Here is a 16,136-nt window from a genome sequence, read left to right on the forward strand (position 1 = left end):
CAGGCACCTCTGTCTTAGGTTATACTCTCCCTAGAACAGACGTTGAGACAGGATTTGGATGCTAGTAGTTTATTTGAGACCTGGGGGAAACCACAATAGAGAGTGGGGAACTGAAAGGAAGTCGACATAGGGCATCCTAACAAGTCAGTTACTGCTGTGGACAGCAGAGCTCAATCCTGCTGGGGACCCTGGAAGGCGGTGTGGAGCACACACAGACCCCAAGGATCAGAGGGCTGGGCACTGATCCACCATCTCTTGTCAGCCACTGGGGAAGAGATGCTCCCAAGCCACATTAATACCCCAACATCTTCAGCCTGTCACTGGGGCAGGCAAAAGCAGGCTCCAGAGACCCGAGAAAAACTTAAGGTAAATAAGGCCCATACGGTGGGTGGAAGTCAGCCGACTTGCCTGGAAGACCTAAGGGCAGGAGGATGTGGACCAGGCACCAACAGCATTGGCTCTGACCTCCGTCCAAGAGAAGAGGGGTCTTTTAACACAATGACTACTTTTAGCCCCCAAGAGAGTCAGGGCTTGAATATAACATGTGAAATGGAAGTCTCTGTAAAATCCCACATGATCCCATAGTGTCCAGGTGCCAGGACATCTTTCCTGTTCTATCAAATTTTAGAATGAAGTAAACATGTTATTTGACCTTGTGAGAGGTCCTGCCAGCTAGAGAAATTTGTGTTGGATATTACAAGGTACATGATTTTAGCACTTTTCCAAAAGTAGAGTCTATTTTACCTGCATACTCATGAAAATCCTGCTGTCCCATAGCTCTGCATAGTATGTTTGAATGAGTCTTAATGTCAACAGCTTAGCGGGAGCTGTTATAACCATCACCACGTGGAGCGGACATGGTGACGAGTTACCACTTTTTTATCACTGGATCCAAGCAGAGCTCAGCCCAATCTAAGCCTCCAGTCTGCGGCCAGTTCTTTCTAGTGTTACATTTTTCTGAAATCTCATCTTGTATTTTTTTATATACGTTATTCGCCCCTCCTGCCAGCATTTAGCTGATTCTAGAAAATTTCCCTGTCACGTCAGCTCCACAAGGAGCTTAGAATTCACCCTCCACCTCAGACTGATTGTGGGAAGGTTAAAATGCTCCCTGCTGCTGAACTCCGAGTGAATAGAATGGGCATTTGTTTGCATGCTCTTCAACCGAGGGCCTCCTTCCTGGCTTAAAGTTCTAATTCTCCTTCCTTCCTTTTTGCAATCTTAATTGGCGTCTAGGTCTCTCATGACTTTGCAATCAACTTTAATGAAGACAACCCAGAATGTGCAGGTAAATTCCAAGGTGAACGAAAGCCAGCGTCTCACAACCCTTTTGTTCGCACGTTTCCCAGTTTAGTTTCTCTCCTCGGATGCAGTCTAGCGGTTATGATTGTCCAGAGCACAGAAGTAGGCTGTCTGGATCCGAATGGACTGTGCCACTCCAAAGGCAACGGAGAGCCATAATGACAGCAGAAAACTAAGAGCTGGAAGAGACAGAATGCAGAGGAGGCCCTGAGTTTGCAGCGAGAATGTTAATCCCCATTCTGGATTCCTCCGGCCAAAAAAAACATAGGGGGGATTTAACCTGATGGGCTGTGATGACGCCCCTCTTTCTGCTCTCCCACTGTCCCCCAAGTGCTGATTTTCCACAGCTTCCTCTCTGAGAAGGAATAAGTAGGGGGTGGGGAGAGGACATGGAAATCATTTGACACGTTCAACATGTTGGTAAGGATACGGCCTCAGTGACTTCCAACAAGTAGCTTCATGGTTTTGTGCCAGAAACAGGCTTCTCAAAGGCTTTGGTCCATGTTCCATTATTTCCAGCTAGAAGTCCCCCAACACAGTTCCACAAGATAGTGATGATGACAGCTGTGGTAATACATTTTATCCTAGAATTCCTTTTTCTGCTTTCTAAGTAACAAATAGAGCCAAGTACACCAGTTGCTATGAAGCTTGTAAGATATTTTTATAGTGAAATAGAAATGGCCGTGTCTCTCTCCCCCTTCTTGTCAAGGAAGAAGAGAGCTGAACCAGGGTTAATTCAGATCCAGTGAGGTCTGCGCAGCATCCAGCAGTTTCTTTCACCAATTCGGCACTTAACGTCCAAGAACATGACATCAGTATCATTGGGTCTGCACATAGTAACCTCTGAGACCCGATCTCCATTCTGCCACTATTCCTTCTCATGATCCCTCACCCGAAATTTATTATGGTTTAGAGGTCAGTCATCCCTAACCACCCCCATTCTGAAACTGTAAGAATGGTCTTTCGCCAAAGCAGCACAAAGTACATGCCCAGTATTCACCTGTTTCTCACTCTTAGAATTCCTTTGCCTGTTTCTTTTAGAGAAATCCAACCCGCTTATCTTAGGCAAAAACTCAAGAGTTAAAATAGGTAAAGAGCATCTGTTGAGTGTCACTTAACTTCACAGCCAAGCTGCAAAACGCTCTAACATCTGTCTTCAGACCGACAGGCTTTGGGCAGGGCAACGAGGCTGCAGCATTTTCAGTGGGGCTGGAAGCATGGGTATGAGGCCAGAACACACAGCTTGCTTATCCACGATACCCAAGGTCTGGTCTGCAGTGCACGGTGGATGTGAAAAACCATTTCAGGAGGGGCTTCTGTGGATCCCTCTGGCCAAAATCAGGACCCGTGTGCTGTTTCAGGATAGAAAGGGATGGGGGGGCGGTGAGCTAAAACAGGGAAAGGCAAGAGCTAACACAGGCACAGACACCAAGAGGAGCCACTTGAATAAAATTCTTAGTAATGGGACTCTTGTGGAATCACGGGTATAACATTAAATGTGCCGTCAAGGCTCATAAAATGCTAAGAGAAGCTACACAACCAGGGCTGTCCCTTCCAGCGGAGTGCCACCCTTTACTATTTCCTTGGCTCCCGCGGCCTCGGTGGAAACCGCCTTTAAATGAGAGGTTGACCGTAATGATGAACATCATTCCCCTGTACTGCAGTCCCCAGCAGACGATCGTGCCCCGTTTCGCTCATTCATTACACACTTGGTGTGCCCCACCTGCCTCGGGACCTTTGAGGGAGGGAGTCACAATTCCTGCCCACAAGGACTTGAGCATCTGGAACGATGGTCGTGTGTACATGGACATTAACTCCTGTAAGTGGACGTGGGTGGTATATACTACAATAGAGTCAACAAGGTGGGGTGAAAACCAGAGAAGCACTAAAGCTGACTTGCCCAATGGCTGAGAGCACAGCCCTCAGAGCCGGACAGACATGGGCTTTAATCCTGAGTCTGCAGTTCATTTTGCTGTGTGACCTGGAGTAGATGATGTAACCTCTTGAAGCCTCAGTTTCTTCGTCTGTGAAATGGGTATCGCATCTGTTTCATTACCCTATGAGAGCCTCATGAAATCTTATGTGTAAAGCAGGATATTAGGGTCCAGCTGGTGTGGCTCAGTGGTTGAGCGCCAACCTAGGAACCAAAAGGTCATGACTCGATTCCTGGTCAGGGCACATGCCGAGGTTGCAGGCTTGATCCTCAGTAGGGGGCGTGCAGGAGGCAGCCGATCAATGATGGTTCTCTCTCACTGATGTTTTTCTCTATCCCTCTCCCTTCCTCGCTCTCTAAAAATCAATAAAAACACATTTTAAAAATTAAAAAAAATAAAGTGGGATCTTAGGGAAAAGTTTATGGAAAGTATTGCTTATGATGGAAGCTGTTAAAGAGAATAATGATTTCAGGGGGGTGGGTAGAGGCAATAGTGTAGTACTTTTTATCTTAAGAACATAAATGTGGTGATAAGAACATTTGAGGAATTTAATGCTTTATTTGTGTGTATGTTTGATTTTAATTGTATTTGAGGGGACTACTGACCTATTGATCTTTGCCAATTTCACCTTAGGAATTCAAGGAGTTGTGGAAGCCTATCAGAGCTGCCTCCCTAAGCTCCAGCTCTATGGTCCCACCAACATCGCCCCCATCATTCAGAAGGTCGCCAAGTCAGCATCGGAGGAGACTAACACCAAGGAGGCCTCGGTAAGGAGAGGGACGGTTTGCCTGCTGTGTGATGACCCTTTCTCACCTGGACATTGGCCATAGCACCCATCCCATTCTGACAATAAATTACAGCATCCTTACTTGTGTGAGTTTGGACAAGTGACTTAACCTTCTCTTGTCCTCAGTCTCCTCGTCCAAAAATTGGGGATAATCATACCTATCTCTGCTGGGTTATTGTGAGGCTTAGAGATGACACATCTCAAATGTCTGCAACATTAGCTGGACAGAGGGGACACTCAACAGTGGAATTTACTTTATTCACTGGAGTATAAAGCATACCCACATTATGTTCCTAGGAAGAAAAAAAGAACTACCCAAAATAAACTTACTTTCCAATGTACCCATATTTTAGATGAAAGAGAAGCAAAATAATAGATGCTTCTGTCCCCTGGTGGTCAAGTGCAGCAATACAAACCATAGCAAAGATTTGTTTTATACTCTCTTTGTGATTTTCTTAAGAAAAATGCAAACCAATGTTTTGCATACTCACAACCATAAAGCTACTTTTGCCCTCCCCTGTATCTTACCATAACAACTTGTCTATGTATCACTTTTAATGACATCAATATATTTCTTTTTTAGATTGATGACTTCTTTCAGATTTAGTAGAACATTGCTGATGCCTGAAGTTGTCTCTGATTTTGTCCTGAGTCCTAAGATACTGCATTTGCATGAAGAAAATAATGTAGTTCTCCCTCATCTTCTTACATCAACTTATCTAACCTAGTTATGCTGTGCCATGTTCTCAGCCCTCCCTCACGATAGAATGGATGGGGGACCAGCCTCTTCTCTCGTATACTGGGGTCCATCTCCTCTCAGTTACCCAACAGCATAGACGTAGTAGCTACTACATCTCCTCAATTTTTCCCCCTTTCTGCTGAAGGCTCATTTTTATTAGCAAATAAAACATCCTATCATATCTCCCGTTTAAGTTAAAAGCTCTCCCTTGACATCACTTACCCTAGCTACTGTTCCTTCTTTTGCCTCCCTTTAGAGCAAAAGTCATTTAAAAATTTGCCTATACTCACTGTCTCCATCTCCTCGCATTGGTTCCTCCACCTGTACCAGTCAGACTTTCCTCCCCAACATTCTCCTGAAAACTGCACTTGTCAAAAGCAACAATATCTCCATCTTGCCAAACCCACAGAGGCCTTGCAGCAAATTCGAATCCTCACAGATGCAAGATTCGGAGATACGTGTTGGACAGATCAGTATTTCATTTTATTTTTTTTATCACTTTTTTACCATCAGAACTTCAAATTCAAATTCTTCAAATGATATGTTACTCAGAAACCCAACATATAAAATAGGTTTTAAGAAAAACAGACTGTTCTTGCTCAATCTGGACTAAGAGATGGGGCCTAAACTTGTCTATTCCCTTTTCCCTCTTGCATCCCCAAGAGCATCCAAGGCATCCCCAGGGCTCCTCAGAGCCCAGATTGAAAACAAAAGTCATCTCAGTCCCTCTGGAGTACCAGGAGCTAGAAGAGTGAAAACAGAACGGAGCTGACATAGATCTGGACTTAGGCCTGATATAAGCCAGCATGAGTTTTTGCCCCTCACTCCCCCAGGGACAGGTATTCTGCTCTGTAAGGACAGGTCAGGAAACGGTGCAAGTGTCTATCCACATATCCCCAAATAAATGGCCCTCGTAGTCCAGGAACTATGATCCTTCTCCCCGGAGCTTTCTCCTGTTCTTTAAACAATGTGTGGTCCAGGACTCCTTGTTATCACCGATTACTAAGAGTCTTAAACTTGAACCTCTTAGGCAAGTTGTGCCAGGGAGTTGGGCTGTAGGATCTTCTCCTTGATTTTGTGAAATTCTTCTAGAAAGAAAGAAAAAGTCTCCTTCATATCTGAACAGGACCTCATGTACATTCAAAAATTAATATTTCACCCATGAGCATTTTTCTAGCCTGGCTTTGGAAGCAACTGTTACCAAAGCTTTATTGGAAATTTCCATCAGGGTTTTGCGCCAGCAGTCAGTCTGCTGCCTAGTGCCTTTAGCTAGATTAGCCCTGGATCAGATCCTAGGATCCTGAGGATCTCTTCAGATCAGGGGCTCTTAACCTTTTTTATGAACCCCATTAGCAGCTGATGAAGCCCATGTGCCCCTTCTCAGAAATATTTTTAAATGTACAAAATAATCTCATTTTAGCATGTACTCCATATAAAAAATTATCAATAAAATATTTTACACTTTTTATATTAAGTCTTCAAAACCCAGGGTGTATTTTACACTTACATCACCTAATTTGGGTGCTAAGTTATCATCACAAATACTTGATCTTATTTAGACTTTATAAATTGATAGTTGAGAAAGTACATTCACATACTTGAGTTATTTCAAACATACTTGAAAGCCTTCCAATAACTGAATCGAGTACCCATGTTTAAAGTTGAATTTAAATTCATTAAAATGAAATAAAATTTAAAATTCAGTTCCTCCATCACTCTAGCCACATTTCAAGGGCTCGGCAGTCACGTGGAGCTCGTAGGTATTGTAGTGGGCAGCGTGGCTTTAGACTCAAAAATCTCCTAGCTGAAGAGACTCATACAAATGATCTAGTCCCACCCTTCACCTGAGAGAGGAAGCTGAGACCCAGAGGAGTTCAGGGATTTTCCCAGGATCTCAGAAAATGAGGCTTTGACGCCAATCCTCCTGACTCCTCCTGGGGCTCTGTCGACCAAACTGTGCTTCATAACAGTCACTAAGGTGATTGTTAGAATTACCCTACAGTTACTGTGCCTGCCTTGAGACCCACTCATCATAAGCTTGCTTTTAGGGCTGTCTGCAGACACTCCAAAGTCTGTTATCACTATTGCTGTAGCCTGTATGCACTGAAGCCACCAGGGTGTGTAACTGGTATTGCCCTTGTCTCCCCCTCCCCGCCCCCCTCTGTCCCCGTCGTTGCCTGGCGTCTGATCCATTGCAGCAATACTTCATCCTGCTGATCCTGACCGACGGTGTCATCACAGACATGGCTGACACCCGGGAGGCCATCGTCCATGCCTCCCACCTCCCCATGTCGGTCATCATCGTGGGGGTGGGCAACGCCGACTTCAGCGACATGCAGATGCTGGACGGTGATGACGGGATCCTGAGGTCACCCAAAGGAGAGCCTGTCCTTCGAGACATCGTTCAGTTCGTGCCCTTCAGGAACTTCAAACATGTACGCATATCTCGGGGACTGGCCCCGGGAGGGCAGGGCCAAAGCAAACTCCCTCCCTGTGTGTCCACCAACCTGTAGCGAAGCAGTGCCAGCCACCCCTGCCAGGCCAGGCCACCTGCCCCACAGTATGTGGAGAGCTTGGCTCTGTGGAGATCAAAGTGTAGCTTGAATGCGAGGTGAGAAGTCACGCCCACCATGGTAGCTGACATTTCACCGGTCGTCGTCCATATAGCTTAGGACCCCGGCGCCCTCGGCGCTGCGCGTGCAGGTGGGCAGGGTGCTCCCCGCGCCAGGGCCCAGCCAGCGAGGCAGGGGCCGCTTAAACTCAGCCTGGGTCCTGCCTGTCCAGCCCGTGCCCTGGCAGAGGCCCGTGTTTGCCTGGGCAAAGTGTAGTTCCAAAATGATAGAAACCTAAGCCCTCTATAAAGGTAGTCAGCAGCATCAAAGATTTATTTAACTCGTTAAGGCGGGAACCAGTAAGATGCCAAAGGTAGTTCAAAGGAGGGTATAAAACAGTTGCTTGTGGTCAGTGGGGAAGAGGCTGCAGGAAGTTTACTGGGGCAGATTCAAAACTAGGTAGTGACCAAAGGGGTTAAAAATAAATAGATAGACTGGAGGACCATCTCTGCTGGGCAGAAATCTTCTCAGTTTTCTACAAGTTACCCTCTACCTTTACAGTCTTGCTCTCTAATCAATAATAAATAAGCAACGTTACCCTCCCCTCATGACCCAAATGCAGGCTCATTAGACTACGCTCTAGTATGACATCGAAAAGTGCTCAATAACAACTTTATTGCATCTCCAAATGTAGGATTATTATTAGCTCCATGAAGAAGGGGCACCTTTAAAATTCCAACAACAGCCTGCACCTATGGGCTGCAATTGCCCAGAAGGACGCTTCTGATTCATCCAAAGGCTCCCTCCGCGCTGGTGACCCTGCAGAACCCTTCAGAGCCTCCCGAGCTGTGTGTGGGCGTCCTCGAAGGTCATGCGGGCTGTCACACAGTCCTCTGTGACCTTTGGTTCCCTGCCCCTAGTGAAAGTCACTCAGGAGCAGAGCACACTCCCCTCCCCCTGCGGCTTGGCCCTCTCCACTGCTGACGCCCCCGGCAGCACCACTCCCAGTGGCTGGTAAGGGAAGGTGGGCTGCCCCCGCAGGAGGGAATCCCCAGGATGCTCAGCGCCCTGAAGCAGCTCTGCAGTCCCCTTGGCAATGATGAGAGTCCCCCCATCCCTGCTGCAGTGACCCCTGTCACCTAGACCATCCATGCAGTTAAGTCTGTGTCCCCGCATCTTCAGGATCCCTGCTGGAAACATCTTCTTTAGCTTCCACTGCAGCTCCTCCATCTTCAGGGCCGAGGTCAGGTATTCAGGGGCCCAGGGAAGGAACAGGCACCACGCCATCCACAAGCTCCACGCCATCCGCTCCAAGCCTCCCCTCCTGATGCTGTTCTGGAAAAGCCTATCTGCTCCGGCCCAAACCCCTCATTCAAGTGAGCCCTTGGCAGTGTCCTAGCCAGTTTATCGGATATGTCCAGGGGCATGGAAATCCCACTCTGAGCCCACCCTGGGACCCCAGCTACACTGGGTAAGGTAAATATAGGGGGTGGAAGGACGGATGGACCATTGTTTATGTAGACACATCCCAGTGCCGGCGTCAGGGCCTTTGGCCTGTGCTTGTTAAAAATTGCCATTTGTTCTGCTGCCTGCTTGGGACAGGCGTTACAGCCGCATTCAGGTAAATCACAGCCCCGCGGCCTCCGCTGGACCCTAGATCTCATGAATTGGCAGGACTGCGCGGGGAGGTCACTGCGCACTCCAGGGCTCCTTCAAAGATGAGGCATAGCTCAGAAACCTAGCACCACACAACTCTGGTGCTCCTCTTAAGGCTACAGCGTTATTAGAACCACTGAAGGAGCACAGTGTCAGTCCTTGGCCACAGAGCTGAGTGCAGATTCCAAGTACCAGCAGCAACAGCCAAGCCCCCTACGGGCTCACAGGCAGGGAGCGTGGGTGAGGGTGAGGGCAGGGAGCGTGGGTGAGGGTGGGGGCAGGGAGCGTGGGTGAGGGTGGGGGCAGGGAGCGTGGGTGAGGGTGGGGGCAGGGAGCGTGGGGGAGGGTGGGGGCAGGGAGCGTGGGGGAGGGTGAAGGCAGGGAGCGTGGGGGAGGGTGAAGGCAGGGAGCGTGGGGGAGGGTGAGGGCAGGGAGCGTGGGGGAGGGTGGGGGCAGGGAGCGTGGGGGAGGGTGGGGGCAGGGAGTGTGGGGGAGGGTGGGGGCAGGGAGCGTGGGGGAGGGTGAGGGCAGGGAGCGTGGGGGAGGGTGAAGGCAGGGAGCGTGGGGGAGGGTGAGGGCAGGGAGCGTGGGGGAGGGTGAGGGCAGGGAGCACGGGGGAGGGTGAGGGCAGGGAGCGTGGGTGAGGGTGGAGGCAGGGAGCGTGGGGGAGGGGTGAGGGCAGGGAGCATGGGTGGGGGGTGAGGGCAGGGAGCGTGGGGGAGGGTGAGGGCAGGGAGCGTGGGGGAGGGGGAGGGCAGGGAGCGTGGGGGAGGGTGGAGGCAGGGAGCGTGGGGGAGGGGTGAGGGCAGGGAGCACGGGGGAGGGTGAGGGCAGGGAGCGTGGGGGAGGGTGGAGGCAGGGAGCGTGGGTCAGGGTGAAGGCCATCTCCCACTTGCCCTAGGAGGAAGCTTCCAAATGAAACCACTCGGTAGGTGAAAGGCTCAGTGTCCTCAGCTTGTCTGCACGTGGACGCAAGGAGCGGAGTGCTCTTCAAGGAGGACGCGCAGGGGCGGGCGGGGTGCACGCGTGTGCTCGTCAGCGGGCCCTCGCCTGGCTGGCGCCCAGGTGCGCAGAGGGGCGCTCTCCTGGCCGCGATGTCCTGCTCCGTTGGTGAGACAGAGGAGTAGCCCTATCACTCACCACCACCTGTAACTCTGCCTGAGTGAAGGCTCAAAGAATTTACTCCCTAGGAGAGTCACGCACTTCCCCAAACCTCCCTATCCCTGCCCCCTACACACACACACACACACACACACACACACACACACACACACACCCCTGTGTGTTGAAACAGTGCAGCTGAGCCATGCAGGATTCCAGCCCCTACCCCAGGCCTCCTCTCAGGGAGTGCCTGCTGCGTGCAAGACCTGTGCTAGCATTGGGGCCACAGCGAGGGGAGAGCCCTGAGTCCAGGCCACAAGGAACTTACTGGGGAGTTGCATGGTTGGGATATAGGCGTCAGCAGAAAAAATCTGTGGGTGCCTGAAAAGGGCTTAAATAATGCTATGGGACTTCAGAGCAGAGAGAAGTTGCCGTGAGGAAAGCCCAACAGCTCGAGCTGGGTCTGTGGGGACGGGCAGGGCCTTGGTCAGCAGGGAGTTGAGGGGGCATCGCCAGCCAGGGAAGTGCCCTGATCAGGGCAAGGAAGTCGGCCCGGCTCCCCGTCTGTGCTGCGGTCCCAGCTGCTCTGCAGATGAGGAACACGGAGTGCCAGGAGCATGTCATCCAGCCTACCGTCCTGGGTTTCAAATTAGATTTTGAAAACCATTTCATTACCCAGACTGCGCTGAATTCAATAGGCCATAAATAAAATGAAAAGTGATGCATTTCATGTAAGTCCGTAACCTGGGAGCGTCTCTCTTTTTCTGCTCTGTGTGGTAGCTCAGAGCTTTGAAGTGGACAGGGCACAGGCTCTGAGCTGTGTGACCTTGGGCTAGTTAGTTAACCCCTCTGTGCCACAGACTCATCTGTAAACAAGGCAAATGACACACACGTTGGAAGCCTGAAGGCGGTGTCTACACAAATCTTATCACTGTGCCTGGTCCATGTACATGAGGAATAAATATAGCTCTTATTACCAGCTGCTTTCACACTTGGGCCTTTACCTGACCAAATAATGCCCCCCAAATCCCGATTTGCTCACCACCAGCACAAGTATGCAAAAGGGCAGGAGAATCGCTTAGGCACTGTGCTGTCCAATGCAGTAGAGGAAAACCACATGTGGCTATTTAAATTCATTAAAATTAAATAAAACAAAAATTTTAGCTCTTCAGTCACACTAGCCACATTTCAAGGGTTCATTACTCACATGTGTCTAGTGACCACACTATTGGACAGCACGGATATAGAATATTTCCATCGCTGGAGCAAGTTCCATTTGACAGCACAGTTTAGGAAAGAGTTTGTCTTCAAGTAACAGCAAAATCATCTTACAGTTGATTACATGAATGGTTCCTAACCAAGGGTGACTTCTTTTCTCCAGGAGAAAGTTGGTAGTGTCTGGAGACATTTAATGGTGACAGTGTGGCGTGCTTAATTCACATCTAGTGCGTAGAGACCAGGAATGTTGGTAAACATCCTACAATGCAAAGGACAGTCCCCCACACAAACAATTATCTGGCCCTAAAGAGCAAAATACTGCTAAAATTGAGAAACCCTGGACTACATAAGTACAAATATGTTTTTCTCATGTCACTAGAATTTAGGGGCTGGAGGCTGCTGACATATGTCTTTCCAGTTATTCACTAGTGTCAGGGCCAGCACTTGGTGATTCCCTTTCCTCTTCTCTCATAGTGATAAAGTGGTTGCCATAGCTCCAGGAATCACATTCCAGTTCAAAGAAAAGAGGAAGAGGAAAGGGAAACAGAGCCAACCATGTCTGTCCCCTTTAACCAAGAAAGCAAAGCTTTCCAAGAAACATCCCCCAGGAAACTTTCATTTCTCTCTCAAAGATGAAATTGGGTCACATGGAGCTACCTAGATAGACGGGAAGTTAGGATATCATGTATTTGGCTTTGTAACCTTTATGTGAGAGGTGGCCAGAGAGAAAGGGATGACTTTTTATATACCCCAGTGTACACATGGATCGTGATCTAACACACAACCCTGAGCAGTTATTTATAAAACAAAAGAGCATTCATGGATGTCAGATGTCCAACGTGCCATAACATCTCCAAAATGTGAAGAATCCTTTTTTTAAAATATGCTTTTATTGATTTGAGAGAGAGGGGAAGGGAGAGGGAGAGAGAGAAAAACATCGATGTGAGAGAAAAAGATTGATTGGCTGCCTCCTGCACACCCCCTACTGGGGATCGATTCTGCAACCCAGGCATGTGCTCTGACCGTGTTTTCAGATTGTTGTTAAGATATATCTCTTATTTTGAGCCTCCTAAAAACTCTGTGAGGTAGAATGAATGCTTATTCTTTCCTATTTTGTCTCTGAAAACACCAGGGCTTCAGCTAAGCTGAATGGCTGAGTGACAGGCCACACGGGAAGGAAAGAGCTAGAAACCAGGTCCTCTGGCATATAGTTGACTCCTTTTCCTTCAGGATCTTTCCTGAGGAATCTCAAACACTTGGTAACTGGTCACTCTGCTTCAAATGTTCAGTCTCTTCCGTACTTCTAATGGAGTTTGGGCACTTTTTCTTGACCAGGGGTTGAGCAGTTAGTACTGACAGCCAAGAGTCCACACAGAATATCGACTTCCACTTTCTTCTGCATCAGGTCCTACAGGGGAGCCACAATGCTGATAAAATAACCACTGCATTAATGAGCATGGTGGTGTTCAGTACAACCCCTCACCCGGCCTCAAGCTTATTTTCCTACTGAATGTCCCATCAATCCTTCATTTGCAACACACACACACTCCTCAGCCCCATCAGATGACTCACGGTCCCTAAAATGATCAAATGCCAATCCCTGCCTGCTCTACATTTTAAAACAACTTAAATGCCACTTCCTCTGGGAAGCCTGCTCAGATTTCCTCCAAGAAGATTAGTCTCTTTGTTTTCTGCGCTCTGGTCACACAGTGTTTATGACTCTGGAACAGTGCTTTTCAAATTTTTTATGCACAGGAGTCACGGGCATCAAGATAAAAGTGCAGATTCTGATTCCATAGCTCTGGGATGGGTCGAAGATTCTACACTTCTAATAGGCTCCCATGTGCCATGATGCTCTTGGTTCCCAGCATGTGTCGTGTTTTACCTGAAAGTAGGGTTAATTTTCACCACACCAGGTTTCTCTCACATGATGATAACTTCCCTAAAGCAAGAATCATAGGCCCCCAGAACCCTAGCACAGTGCCTGGAACATAAATAACTGCCTGGAATTGAATGCAATCAGAAACAAAACTGTGAGACAGTTCATTCTGTCACCCATATTTCAAGTGTGAGTAGTTTTATATTTTGAGACAGGCATGCAAAAATATAATTAGGAAATTGATGGCTCACTTTCCAGCAACCTGACAACTCTTGCTGGGGAGCCCTTGACAAATACTGAATGAATGAATGAATGAATGAATGAATGAATGAATGAATGAGAGAAACTAGCTGCTCAGAACAGGACTCAAGCTTTTTAGGCTGATACTCAATCAGACTCCTCTGACCAGGTGCCAAAGTCATGGTGATTTCTTCTTCCCTGCAGGCATCTCCAGCTGCCCTGGCAAAGAGCGTGTTGGCTGAAGTCCCAAACCAAGTCGTGGACTATTACAATGGCAAAGGGATTAAGCCAAAATGTTCCTCAGAAATGTACGAGTCTTCCAGGACACTAGCACCGTGAACTCCACGCACTTTTACAGAGCTCTGAAATACTACTCCTGCTAATATTTAATACTTCCACTACTCCCGTACTTTAAAAAAACCACACATACACATTTAAAAATAGCACGTTTTGGTGATTTTTAACTAACTGACCATTTTTTTTGCATGTGTAGCCCTGAGGCCTGGATCTGGTAAGCCCTTGTATTGTTAAAGACTTTTTACAAAGAAACAAATAATTATAACTTACTCTTTACATTACAGCATGTCGCCTTGAGATAAAATGGTTATCTGTATCTGTTTTTTATACAGGTTTGTTGAAATTTTGCTAAATTTCTTATTATCTTTACACTGTAAAGCATTTTGAAACATTTACCGAACGTTGATAGCCAAAACACATTTGGTTTTATCTGCTCCAGGATGAGAGACTTTTCAAAATGGTAGATGCATGGACTGTATTTTGCATGTTTCAAATAAAAACACCCACACCCACACTGTTTTTTGCAGTTGTTATCTATAACTCATCCCTGCTGAGAATGGTCTCTCTGCTGATGAAGATGTTTAGCCACCTAGAAGTAGTCTTCTTGACGTGGGTCTGGGGCTCTTAGCCCAGCACCTACCTCTCAGCTTTACTGAGCACACAGATCCCCTGAGGATCTTGTCAGAATTCAGACCATGATGCCATAGGTCTGCAGGGGCCCCCGATTCTGCTGCTCTGACAAAGTCCCAGGGGATGCCAGTGCTGTCCTCAGGCCGCACTAAGAGGGCCGAGGTTCTGGATGCCAGGGTGTGATCGTAGAGACCATCCGAAACAGGGCAGAACCTAGCCTGCTTGAGAATGGCACCTCTCCCCTGCCAGTAGCACAAAGGCCCTGCCTGACTCCGAGGTGGGAGTAGAAAGTACTGAGACTGATTCCAGAAGCTGCAGGCCCCGCATCAGTCTCACTGCTCGGTAGTCCCACCTCTTCCTTAACGGAGGCATCGCTCACCTTGCAGCATGAATGATGCCACGTTTATGTCCACCCCTAGCAATGACCTCAGAAGGTCTTTAGTAGAACCACGAAGATGGAGCCTTGTCCATGGCAAATGGCCGTGCAGTGCGCTCCCCAGAAAGGTGGCCCACCGAGTTGATTTTTAAGCTGAGTCTGGGGCTTCTCTTTGCCTCATTTTTATCATTCCCAAGAGCAAACTCTTATCAGCAGACATGCCTGGAATCATTGTTTTAGATGGAGTTGTTTTGTTTCGACATAAAGTGGCCAGTCTTGCACTGGAAGGATGAATGTTTCACTTGTATAACCTCACAGGGAAGGGGACAAGTGTTTCGCAGCATCAAAGGCACAAGATAGAAAAGTGAGGAGGTAAATCACAAAGTGAAATAGATCTGTTTGTTGTTTGTTTGTTGAAGGGGGGACATATTAACAAGCAAATAAATCAAATAGGCTTTGTATAATTTCCAGCATTATAATTATAGATTCTAACCTTGCAAATACATGTCAGCCAAATGCACAACATTTTGGGAATGATGGGGAAAATGTATGACTGGAAAAAAATCATAAATATTTAAACTGTATTGTTTTATGAATAAATTGGGTACTTACAGAATTTTTTCTCTAAGAGTTATGGTCTTGTTTCTCTTTTCAAGGCAATTTTCTAGCAGTGATTTATTTCATGTAGGTGACATGGCCTCAGGCCAGGACTAGCTCTTTCACAGTCCCATGGAGACATGGGCCATTGTTTTTAACAAACGAGGAATTAAAATATTTAGGTTCCTACAGAAATATCTGGTGGTTGTTTCTAGCCCCAAACCAGGACAGAGATTTCCTTACCTGTGTGCCTGGAACATAGTAAGCACTCAATAGATATTTAATGAACAAAGAGATGACTAATCGAATGAATGAATGAATGAATGAATGAATGAATGAATGAATGAATGAACTTGTTCATGTGCCTCATGAGAGATCTCAAATCCATCGCAGTTTTAACAGGTAGATTACGTGGCTGTGGCTGGCAATCAAAACGATGCACCGTTTCATCCTCAAATATCTGTTGAGATCTATTACATTCATGTCAGGGATCCTGGGATGTGTGACATGGGGTGACAAGGACAGAGTTTGGTTTGCCTGGAAGAACCTTATGACAATTTACTTCCTTTTTCATAGCCAGACTGAATCTCAGCTCTAAAGAATAATAAAAATAGTAGCTAACAGTTATTGAGCACTTACTGTATGCCAGTCACTGTTCTAAGTACCCATCACATACTATCTCATTTAATTCTCCCAACAGCCCTAACAGGTAACCGGCAGCATTAGTCTCATTTTGCAGGTGAGGCAACTAAAACACAAAGAGGTCGGGTAACTAACCTCAGGTCACACAGCTATCAAAAGGCATAGACAAGGTTTGAACACAGACAC

The 16,136-nt window shown here is 47.4% G+C and overlaps 1 protein-coding gene across 5 annotated transcripts in view; it reads left to right on the forward strand.

Moving 5' to 3' along the window:
* CPNE4 (copine 4) overlaps positions 1–15,337 on the forward strand; it is a 320,582-nt gene extending 305,245 nt beyond the window's left edge. For 4 of the 5 annotated variants that reach the window (XM_081159934.1, XM_081159931.1, XM_081159932.1 and 1 more), the window contains exons 13-16: positions 1,237–1,288; positions 3,870–4,003; positions 6,961–7,197; positions 13,613–15,336. In XM_081159934.1, the coding sequence (XP_081016060.1) occupies positions 1,237–1,288; positions 3,870–4,003; positions 6,961–7,197; positions 13,613–13,747 (558 nt within the window). In that variant the 3' untranslated portion in view covers positions 13,748–15,336. Of the gene's footprint in view, positions 1–1,236; positions 1,289–3,869; positions 4,004–6,960; positions 7,198–13,612 lie in introns of all 5 variants that reach the window. The other variant, XM_081159933.1, reaches the window with a different exon arrangement.
* The last annotated feature ends 799 nt before the right edge of the window (positions 15,338–16,136 follow it).

Source organism: Miniopterus schreibersii, assembly GCF_964146895.1.
Source record: "Miniopterus schreibersii genome assembly, chromosome: 15".
Classification (NCBI taxonomy): Eukaryota; Metazoa; Chordata; class Mammalia; order Chiroptera; family Miniopteridae; genus Miniopterus; species Miniopterus schreibersii.